Consider the following 11,734-nt stretch of genomic DNA (forward strand, 5'->3'; position numbering starts at 1 on the left):
GATCACAAACAATTATGCTTTTCTTTTTGCGAAGGCATAGGTTTATCTAATGCCCCTTAACATACACACAAAGCTGGCGCTGACCTTCATCTTCTTCATCTTTCATGTTTCACTATGATTTGGATAGTTTCATACCTTCTTTACTGTAGTTAATATAACAATCCTAGTGTATAGTGTTTTCATAAAGGATAATGTCAGGGATAGACCTGGCATTCGTGTTGTGTTTTTTGTATTCGTGTTATTTTCGTGTCATACCCAATATCTTAACGGATCGTGTCGTGTAACACCCGTTAAAATAAACGGATAAAATGACCCGATCCGAAATCGACTCGATAATATTAACAGGTAATATGACCCGACCTGTTACCCGTTAAGGAAAATATATTTTAAACCAATAAATAATCAAATGAAAAACATAATATTAAATAAGTATATACATACCATATTGTCACATCCAAAAAATAAAAAAGAAAACTAATGAAAAAGGGCTTCAAATCTTTACATTTTAATCAAAAACCACCCATTAACTTTATTTTAATAATAAGGACAAAAGACTAAAAAAAAAAAAAAAAACATAACAAACCCACTAGTGCTGGGCGCATACCCCCCCCTAAGTCCACTTTTTTTCTCCTACCTTTTGTCTCATCATTCAGCTACATTAATAGTTTTTTTTTTTTTTTTGCATAGAATTAAAAATAAAATAAAAACTTCGAATTGAATTACATTCTCCTGTTTTATTTTTGTGGTATTGTTTTCTAATAGTAGTCATGATGATGAGAAACTTTTCAATGTGCCCAGAACACGGGATGGTACACTCCATACAAGTTGTGAGAATCTTGTGTTAAAAAAATAAAATTTTCCACCACACTTATATAATAACATGTGGTATATCATTTGTGTTACGGGCACAAGGAAAATTTTCTCGAAGATGACACCTAAGCTCAAGAAATTGGATGGAAAGCTACATCTATTATTGTAGGTATATGAAAAAAGTGAGGAAATTTTAATTTGGTAATTGAAAACAGCTTTTTAAATATAATTATTGAGAATTAAACACTATTTATAAAACTTGACCAATAAGAGTCTAAGTTTCAAACCTTATGAAACTGAACCAAGAATTAAACACTATTTATAAAACTTCACTAATAAGTAGACACTATTAATGAAATTAGACCAATAAGTAGACATCATTTATGAAATTGGATCAATAAGTAGACACTATTTATGAAACGAAAACAAGAATTAGGCATAATTTGAACACTGGACTATACACTGTTTATGAAACTGGAGTAAGAACTAGACAATATTTATGAATTATTACCAAGAAATAGGCACTATTTACGAAAGTGGACCAATAACTAGACACTATTTATGAAACCAAACTAAGAAAGAGACTATTAATGAAATTGTACCAATTACTATACATTATTTATGAAAATGGACCCAATAACTAGGCATTATTTATGAAACATGATCAAGAACTAGACATCATTTTATGAAAGTGGACAAAAAACTAGACATTATTTATAAAATTGAACCAATAAATAATATAGTACCGTTCAGTTTCATAAATAGTTCAGTTTCATAAATAGTGTTTAGTTTTATAAACGGTGTTCAGTTTAATAAACAGTGTACATGTATTGCGCGCGCGTCAGGTTTTTTGTTTTTTTTTTTGGTTTTTTTTAAATTGTGTCCTTTTCGTTAAAAATTAAATTTTTTTGTCATTTTTATTAAAATTTAAGGGTTTTTCATTAAAATTTAATTTTTTTTCATTAAATAAAGTTTATAGCATGGTTTTTTGTTAAAATAAACTTAGTCCAAGCCCTTTTTATTAAAGTTCCCAAAATAAAAATGTATTTAAGTAAAGTCTTTAATAGTTTTTTAATTAATGTAGAAGTGTAAAAAATATAAAAATATATATAAACGCTCGTAATAACAAGCTTTACAACTTTCATGAAGAACTTAACTTCGAAATTCGCCACTATAATTATATAAATCATAGATCAAAATTAAACCGTTGATTGTTGTTTACATTTACGCTTCATTGTTCTCATCAAAATTTGTTTTTTCAAATTTTGTTTTTTCAAATTTTGTTTTTCAAATTTTGTTCTCATAAAATTAAACCGTTGATTGTTGTTTACATTTACGCTTCATGGTTTTCAGTTAAACTTAACTTCGACATCGACTCATATTTTAGTTAATCTTAAATATCGAAACGTGATATCAAAGATCTGAACCGTTCATCTTCTTATATCCGCCAGATGATGATGTTTTCAAAAAAGAATATTTTAAAAATGAAATTTAGTAAGAAAAATAAAGCGTAAATGACAATCGACGGTTAAATATAAATTTAAGGTTTATGAATTATAGTGTTGGATTTCAAAGCTGACCCCTTCATAAAAGTTGTAAAGCTTGTCATTATGAGTGATTTTATATATTTTTTACATTTTTTACACTTCTACAATAATTATTATTAATTTTTCCCTCAAATAAAAAACATTATTCATGAGGGTGTGGAGGATTTTAAAAATCTAAACGATAATGTAAGTGTCCATTATCTACTCGTGGAGGAATAACGATGAATCATGAGTGTTTATATATTCTTTCATATTTTTCATACTTGTATGTATGTCTTCTTAATCCTTGCCTATACAAATACTATACTAGTTTATTTTAATTTTGGACAACAACATGTTAAGTAAAATTTATCCTAGTAATGATAATAAGGAACTCTCATAATAAAAATAAATAATGAATAAAACTTTTTCTTTTAACTTATATAGAATAATAATACAAACTATATATTTAATATAGAATATATTGTATATATTAATATGGCTATTGTATTTTATAATAAATCTTTTAGTAATTAAACTTTAAAATTATCAAAATAATTTTTTTCTTAACGGGTCGAAACGAGTTATTCACGTGTTATCCGTGTGTATACTTGTTAAGAACCCGTTATTAACAGGTTCATAATAGGTCACTTGATTAGTTATCGTGTTAACTCGAAACCCGTTATTTTCGTGTCATTTTCGTGTCGTGTCAGAAACTACGGGATCTAGTCAGGGAGACCACAATTTTAGTGAATTACATTACATCACCTTTATAATAGTTGGTAGGACAAGTCTGAAGTGGCGCAATAGTAGAGATAAGATAAGGAGATAGCACAATAAAATCACAATTGCCACTCAAAAGTTAAGCAAAACCCCCCCAAAAGTTGTATACACGCAATCCTCTTAAATTACTCAAACCTCCACAGTTTCTCATCTCACCTCCTCTCTATGCTAAAAAATATCACATTTTCTACACTTTTACACAAAAAATTGAGAGCAACAACAAAATAAACACAAACAACCTTAAATATTTGACACAAATTGACCAAAACATGTTTCCTTCAACATTCTTAAAGACAAATCCCTCACGAAAATTACGGTTGAAACTTCTGGAAGGCTAGGTGGTGCTAAAAATGCAATCACTCGGATCAAAGATTCATCCAAGGTTCTTACAAGACAAACACCTCACGAAAATTACGGTCGAAACTTCTGGAAGGCTAGGTGGTGCTGAAAATGCAATCACTTGGATCAAAGATTCATCCAAGGTTCCATTGTGTCCTTGTCGTTGCATCGTGCTCTAGTCTGAATGGTGGTAACCACATCCAAATTCATGGCTCATCTTCCGCAAGCTGCACATTGTATCCATGCTTTAGGTCTGTAACAATCAAGGTTCCAATGAAGAATGTTTAGATGTTCAATGATCTCATATTTCCCCATGAAAATGCAAGGATTGGCTCGGGCTTGAACATTGGTACATTTAGCTAAAGCTTAAAAAGAAAAAACAAAAGGTTGACGGAAGAAAATACATGATAGACACGACAAGGAATCAAGGTAAGATGGCAACAAAGCTTCAAAGTTGAAAAAAACCTCAATAGCATCATCAACTGGTAGAATTATATGACTGCTAGGTGAACGCTTTAACACCATAAAATACTAAGTTACAGGTTTAAAGCTTAGCTAATTAATGGACCAAAAACAAAAGAAAACTGAGAACAGGCAGCCAAACATAAATTTCATCAATGTCAAACAACTTTATATGAGCCAAAATTCTAAATAACAAGTTCAAGCTTGCCTGAATAATCGACTACTAGTGTACAGAGAAAACTGCGAATGGGCAGCCAAAACACATAAATGTAATCTACATTAAACCTACTCTAATATGAAGTCAGAAGTGATAAGATGCAGCAATTCGTAATCTATGTCATTGCTACATAAGCATGGTATTTGAACAAGTGATAATCACTCTAAAAGTTTATAATACAAAGTTTCTTCTACTGGGAACACAAGAATAAGTCAGATTATGGTCATGCATATGACAGCTCTGAAAGCCCGCTTTTGTTGATTAGATATTAGAAATCTCTAGGACACAAGACGAACTCGGTAGCCCTATATGATGGATATACTACTTGCACAAGAATATGATTGTCGGTTATGAGGGTTGGCAATAACTCATGGAAAAGCTCACCACCAAGCAGGGGTCGAGCCGGCAAACTTTGTTTTGTTTTCTCTTTGTTGGCTGGAATGAGTATATGAAAACTATAACAATGGAATTGTTTACAGCTAATGATACATAATATGCCAGACAATTCTATCACAATGTACATCAAAGATTAAAATTTCTAATATCTATTTCAGTCTTAGAAAGATTTGTTTAAAAAAAATCGTTGAAGATTAAAAATTTATTTCAGACTTAACTTTAACATTCTGGGCAGTTCCATTCCACCTACAAACAAGATTACCGGAAATTCATCACCGATTTTTGGAGGAGTATGCAAACTGAATCAATCAGTAAGTCAGATGGTATACATCAGGCTAATCAATTTATTATTCTTTAAGCTTGAACATCAAGGTTCAAAATTCTAACTTATTTTTAAAATACAAATGAGAGAACTAGTTCTAAGATTAATAAAGCCCGTCCACACAATTGAAAGCCAGTTAGAGGTCATAATTCAAAATCGAACACTTCTTCACTTCCTATATTTTAAATTTTTGTTCACTCAGCTTTTTACATTTTCACATATTATGTGGTTCCCACATGATGTAAAAGTAGATGGGGGCAATTTACAGGACAACGTAAACAGAAAGAGAGAGAACAAGAGAGAGATTAACATATATGTGTGCATGTGCGCAAGAACCTTTGTTTTTTTCTTGGTTTTAAAAGAGAGGGCTTGGTGGTAATATATATTCACTAAACAATATTAGGTGGTTCAATCACATTAGCTATGAAAAGCTACTTTACGGATAAAGGAAGCTACAACGAAATGATGGTCAGGTACTGGAAGGGTGAAGCAAGCAGGATCAGAGGAAATGAAGGAACTGATAACATAAACATGTATGGTGGTGCAATATTTTTTTTTTTTTTTTTGAATCTAGTGTCTCCGGGTCTTTGACCCGACTACTCACTAGGCCACCCGCCTGACCCCACAACATTTGGTAGGCAAGAAACTCTAGCAATTGCTAGGTGGGTACCTTGAGAGGTGTCGAACCCCAGACCTCTTGGTAACAAACCAAGGGCCTGACCATTAGACTAAACACTCTTAGGTGTATGGTGGAGCAATATTAATATAGCTTTTTGCTTATTTTCCACCATTTCTTCACTAAAACATCTAAAACATTGAAATGCTTTAAACGTGCCAAGAATGAAAATCTCAAATGCCACGACTGAACACATTAAATGGTACCTTTAATTGAAGACTTATCATATTTCTCTTTCCTCTCATCATTATTCTTCCATTCGCTATCATCATCATCATCATCATCATCATCCTCCTCCTCCTCCTCTTCATTTCCCATTTCATCTCTTCCATCATTTCCTATATCACTCTCGCTTGCAGTCTCCCATTCGGAATCATCAGTCTCTCGGCCAAAGACGTCACCAGCATCACCCTCACAATGGACACCCCCATGTTTGATAGCTGCTTCTCTAAATAACCACGCTGCACGCATCTGCTTTTTAACCAATCGTTCAGCATAGTCTGGAACTTTATTCTGCCTCAATGAGAGATCAGGATCATTTGACTGAGAGCACTCGTTTATGAACAGAATGGCATCTAGCAAACTCTCTTTTGCAAACCCAAGCATGTCATAAGCCTGCGCTCTTCTCCAAAGACTTTTGGCATGACGGTTCAGTGGGTTGTGAAGACAAAGTGCACGAGTAGCATCACTAATAGCTGTCAAGGGCTGTTGCAACAGAAGATGACACTGAGCTCGGTTACTGTACAGAACAACCCTCTCCTTTTTGGATCTCATCGGACACAATGCCAGAGCTTCTGAGTATTTTGATGCAGCTCCAGATATATTTCCTGATGAGAACAGAGAATTTCCTTCAAGCTTGACCACTAGTGCTGCAGCCTGTTTAATATGGAGATCCTCTTTAGGCATATTCTTTTCCCATTTCAATCTCTGTCTGGAATTCAAAAGTTCCTCGATCAATTCTTTCGTTCGGTTACTAAAAGAGTTACGTCCTGTCCCTTGGGACTGGACACATTCCTCAAGAACATTAACAATGGAATCTCCTAGTTTCTTGTGATCACCCAGAGTTGTAATCTCAGCAAGGTCAACAAGTGCAGGTACGGCCTTATCAACAACCTATTTAATGATTTCAGTAGCACTAATTATGTTATAATATACAAATTGCGATATCATTCAAAACAAAAAAAAAAAAAAAGGTTAATTTATGCAGTGCAGTTTAAATGAAAACCTCATTAATCGAAAATCAGTTATATGACATGTAACATGTTCATACAATACAAAAACCAAAAGATGAAAAAAAACTAGTGATGCAATTACCTTATGGCAGGTAAAAAACTAGTGATGCAATTACCTTATGGCAGGTACTAGGGTCTTGAAGCAACCACAGAAGGCAATCAATAGTCATATACTGCCAATCATCTGATGACCGAGATATATTACACAAAGATTCGATGATACTGGGACAGCCAGCAACTGGTCCTCTACCGAGCTTATGATGGCAAATTGTCCTTAATAAACCGATACCAGCTGGTGAGTTTTCATTAACAAGCCCACCCCACATGCCAGGTAGTTTCGTTAAGAATTCAGGATTGCATATGGTAGGAAGAAACTCCGGTTTAAAGGCAAAGCAGTTAATAAGCTGGAGGGACCAGCACTGTAACTGACTCGCCCACTCTTCTGCCTTTCTGGACTCCATTTCAACACCTCCCATACCGCGGGTGAGCAGATCGCAGTGATAGCTTAACCTTCTGTCAACATACTGGTAAAAATGAGAATAGACTATTTCCAGTGAGCTCATTGCTAGTTGAATCGAAAGCTCAAGAATTTCGCCATGACTTGCTACGGCAGGAAAAGTGCTGGCATAGGTAGCCAAGTGCCCTAAAGCTCGAACTGCCACTCTCTGTTCAACCCAAGTTAACCTTCCTCTCAAAAGCTCAACTAAGGGAGGGATTACCCCAGCATGAACAGCACTTGCAGCAAATTCTTCCATGTTCATGGTGTATGATCCAATAATATGAGCAGCATAATAAGGAATGTATATATTCTGATCATGAGAAAGCCAGCGACGGTTCTTTAGACCCTTCCATATCAATGCAGCCATACATTCAAAGATGCCAAGCTCGATGAACTCAGGGTCATTCGGATGTGCCATGGCAGTGTTCCAAAGGCCACTGATAGGAAGAACCTGGCCATCGTCATCCTGTGCAGGAAGCTCTCTAAAGAACTTCAGGATGCTGGCTCTTCGCTTACTTGGGTTCCCTTCCTTCATGACACAAAAGAAACATCCTGGGTATGGACAGTCAGAAGACACTTTATCCATGTTCAGATACAACTTAATGTTATACAAAGCAGGGCGGGTCACCTCTTCATCTCTTAGCTGAATCAAATAACTACACCAATAGACCATTTTTTAACATATTAGCTTGGCATTTATAAGAAAAAGAAACAGTAAACATAATAACATCAAAGAAAATACTACAACAGCAAGTAACCACCCAATGCTTAATTCCTTATTCAGTACAAAAAGGTCCACATGTTTAAATCCTTTAAACTGAAAATAATTGACTCTGATTCAAAAATAAATAAATGAATAAAAAAATAAAAAATAAAGATTTAGGAGTGGATTTCACTAAAATAAGAATATCCAAGACTCCCAATCAAATAATTTTATGCACGAAACATATCGTAGTGAGACAAAAGAACCTACTCCCATGCTTCATTTTCCTCTCTTTTATTCCACCCAATTTCTTTCTAAAATTGTCCTATTAGTTCCTAGATCGCATTGCCTACGATGACTTCTGTGATTTTAACAAAAAGATAGCAGGATACAAGTGCTCCCAGGTCGATTTTGTTCTTGCCAACAAAAACATAGCAGTTTACAAGTGCTCCCAAAATTACTCCCTCCGTTTCCTCTCAATTCAAATTCAAAATGGGTCAGAACAATTATCTTCATGAGTAATCATAAAGCTATATGAAGAACTATAAATAAACAGCAGCATATGCCACCAATGCATTTTTCATTTACGAATTTGATTCCACACCCACCGTAAACCCATACTATCCCAATACCTAGTTCCTATATAAGGGCATGTTTACAGACAATGAATGGGAATTGGAATCATTTTGATTCTTGAGTTCCAGTGTCTACTAAAATAGAGGTATGTAAATCATTTCACTTCTAAACTTTCCCTTGTGTTTACTTACACGCAAGGAATCGGAAAAGTGTTAGCTACCACTTTAAAATCCGTAATCAAATATCTAAAAGTCAGGAAACAAATCAATTACCCCGCGGGGGGGGGGGGGCTAGTTGATCCAATTCCCTTTCCTTACTTTCTCTATATCTTTCTCCATGTTGTTGTTGTTGATTCATTTTAAAATTTTGCATCTTGGTTACACTTTTCTAGAAGTGATTTTTAAACCACCCAACGCTTAATCCTAAACCCTAAAACACAGGCATAAGACTCTCACGTCAACTTTAAGGTATTCAATTCTAACAATAACTGGCCGAAACGAAAAAGCCGCCACTAATCCAAGATGGAAAAAGCAATCACTTGACTCTTTAAAAGTTTGTAAAATTCCTCAAATCACTTTTCTCTAGGTTGGTAAACCGGCATTTGAATATTCGACGAGTAGTCGGTCTTTAACCTAGTGAATCTAAAACCTCCTAGCCTCATAGGCCTCTCTGGAAATTGGTAATCCACCTAATACTAAACTATGAACTCTAAACTCTAAAGCTAAACCCTTGGCTTGTCGGCATTCGAAACAGTCCACCCTTCATCAAAGTAAAGGAATATCCAAGGCCAAGTTCAGAGTAAGCATCACAACACAAACAATTAGATCTAAAAAAAAAAGGAAAAACAAAAGGCAACTCAACTTGTTCAATGAGATCCAAAATCATATTCAAAACAGCATTAATTTGGCAGCAAAAACCAAAAAAGGAGGACATAGATAGATGGATAGATAGATACCTCGGAAAACCCTGCTCAGTTGAGATGATCTAATACTCTCTAAAAAATAAGCAAGTAAAAATCTGCTTTTCTTTCGATTCCGACTTCTGCCGTCGTTGCAAACAAGGGGAGGGGGAGAGAGAGAGAGAGAGAGAGAGAGAGTGGAGAAGTTCAGCTGTGAAACGAAAACGACAGTGTTTTAGGGGTTTCGATTCGGACAGCCGACGAGAATGCACTTTAATCTCTTCCGCCACGCGCGGGGTTTGGAGTGGAGCGCCGGGCTTCCACTGGAGATGCATAACAAACAGCGCGTGAATTCTACAAACCTATTTTTGTCGATTGTTAATATTTGCGGCAGACACTCGAGCGCCAAAGACTAGAAGAACAACAATGTATTTGTTGAGTCATGAGTGTCCGTGTAGGGTACTTTAATAAAAAAATAATGTATAAGCCGACAATATATCAAGGTCGCATGGCGGCGAGATGCAAATTAAGCTGATAATACACGTTGGTGGTTTAAATAAAAGAAAAACTAATGAAAAAGGTTTGAAAACTTTGAGTTTTAATGATAAGGACAAAATAAAGGGTAAAATGAATAGTATCATGATTGACTTTTTAGTGTAAAAATGTAGTTTTTCGTTAAAGTGAACAGTACCGGGAGCTTTTCGTTAAAGTTCCCGTAAGGGAAGGGAATTGGATCAATTAGCCCTTGTAGTTGATTTAATTCATGACTTTTAGGTATTTGATTATTGATTTTAAGGGGAAGCTAACACTTTTTCGAGTCCTTGCGTGTAAGTAAACACAAGGGAAAGTTTAGAAGTGAGATGATTTACATACCTATATTTTAGTAGACAATGGAACTCAAGAATCAAAATGATTATGATTCCCATTCATTGTATGTAAACTTGATATGTGTAGGCTTTGACGTATCAAAAAAGGACAATAAAACAGAGCACGAACTAGGCCCCCAAATGCGGGGGAACTTTAGACAACAATGAAATCATACAATTGATATAAGAGAAAATTTAGCAAACCAAGTTACCAAACCAAAATCGCTAATTTAATTTACCAAATCCAAAATCCCTAAAACCCAAAATTGACCAACTACAAAATTGTTATAGTCCATTCCGGGATTATATTCATTGGGAACGTGAAATGACGGAATCACCCTTGACGGGTATTAAGGTATGTGTGTGTGGCATGTCTTTTGGGACTACTTACAATTATTTCTTAAGTTTTATAAAATTATTAAGTGGGATTTAAAAATGTTGAATTGTTTGTGTGGTTAGGGAATTAGGAAAAGAATTGGATGGTGAGGATTTGTGTTGGAACACACACACATTTCCTTCTCTCTCACTCACCCCGTGTCTCTCTCTCTCTCCTCCCTCACGGTCTCTCTCACTCTCTCCCTCTCGAATTGTACGGACCACACCCAAGGACCCTCTAAACATCACGGATCGAAGCTAATAAGGTATGGTTCTTCATCCTTTTGACGTTCTGAGTTGAATGGTACTAGTTTTAGGAAGTGAAACCCTCAGAATCATCGTGAAACCCTAACCCCGAAAATGTGCACTGTTCATGCACACGTAAAATCTTGCATTTCAGGAAATTCTAAGCTTATAGTAAGCTTAATGAGGTCCCAAGGAAGTTCGGAGTGCTTCGTTTGAAGGTTTTGGACGTCAGGATCGTCGGGTTCAAAGTTGGCCGAATTGGAGGATTTTCCCGACGAAATTTCAGAGGTTTTTAAAGGGTTTTGAAGGTATAGATCCCTTCCCCTTTTAATTTAGAGCTCGTAGGTGAAAATTTCATGAAAAATGGTGAAGAAACGAGTGAGAAAGGTCGAGTTGCAGGTTTCCGACGCCGGCGACACTGTGCCGGCGACGCGAGGAAGAAGAAGCGCGCGTGGGGGTGCGTAGGTCCGTGCCACCAATGGCGCGTGGGGGCGCGTGGCAAACCCAAAAATTTTTCTAAAAATTTGTCGACGTCCGTGACGTCGAGTAGGTCGATGTGGTATATTCACATACCCAAATTGAGCACCGTATGAGAAGTTATTTCGACTTGTTGGTTATGTGTTTTAATTAACGTTTTTATAGTTGTTTCGCATATAGGTGATACCTATCCCGAGGACGAGCGCATCCAGAGACGTCACGGGGGTTACGACCCATCGACTTACCAGTGAGTGGGCAGTTTTGTTTTCGTATTACCTATATACTATTGATTTTCCCAGAAAATGAATTTATATGAAAATACGTTTTAAAA

At 35.6% G+C, this 11,734-nt stretch overlaps 1 protein-coding gene and 1 long non-coding RNA gene across 4 annotated transcripts; one reads left to right on the forward strand and one right to left on the reverse strand.

The window, feature by feature from the left end:
- Positions 1 to 3,165: 3,165 nt before the first annotated feature.
- LOC126604672 (uncharacterized) lies at positions 3,166 to 9,831 on the reverse strand. 3 transcript variants are annotated; one of them, XM_050271959.1, is made up of 4 exons: positions 9,497 to 9,829; positions 6,880 to 7,918; positions 5,738 to 6,644; positions 3,166 to 3,685 (listed from the first exon to the last, which is right to left on the reverse strand). In XM_050271959.1, exons 2-4 carry the CDS (start codon positions 7,846 to 7,848, stop codon positions 3,672 to 3,674), a joined length of 1,890 nt encoding a protein of 629 aa, XP_050127916.1. In that variant the 5' UTR covers positions 7,849 to 7,918; positions 9,497 to 9,829; the 3' UTR covers positions 3,166 to 3,671. The 3 variants fall into 3 exon arrangements, with proteins under 3 accessions (XP_050127916.1, XP_050127914.1, XP_050127915.1); XM_050271957.1 differs by having other exon boundaries at positions 3,166 to 3,711; positions 9,497 to 9,827; XM_050271958.1 differs by having other exon boundaries at positions 3,644 to 4,779; positions 9,497 to 9,831.
- On the forward strand, positions 3,313 to 3,802 carry LOC126604673 (uncharacterized). The gene is made up of 2 exons (XR_007616711.1): positions 3,313 to 3,457; positions 3,558 to 3,802. It is a non-coding gene; the product is annotated as an uncharacterized LOC126604673 (long non-coding RNA).
- Positions 9,832 to 11,734: the final 1,903 nt, after the last annotated feature.

The sequence above is a fragment of the Malus sylvestris genome, chromosome 15, assembly GCF_916048215.2.
Source record: "Malus sylvestris chromosome 15, drMalSylv7.2, whole genome shotgun sequence".
Lineage (NCBI taxonomy): Eukaryota > Viridiplantae > Streptophyta > Magnoliopsida > Rosales > Rosaceae > Malus > Malus sylvestris.

What these genes read in the sequence shown, in the direction of transcription:
- LOC126604672 (XM_050271957.1), bottom strand. Translation starts at nt 7,848, where the DNA reads ATGGATAAAGTGTCTTCTGACTGTCCATACCCAGGATGTTTCTTTTGT. An exon ending in ACCCTAGTACCTGCCATAAG is followed by an intron (nt 6,645 to 6,879) that starts GTAATTGCATCA and finishes ATCATTAAATAG; the next exon opens with GTTGTTGATAAGGCCGTACC. An exon ending in TGATAAGTCTTCAATTAAAG is followed by an intron (nt 3,712 to 5,737) that starts GTACCATTTAAT and finishes TGATTGTTACAG; the next exon opens with ACCTAAAGCATGGATACAAT.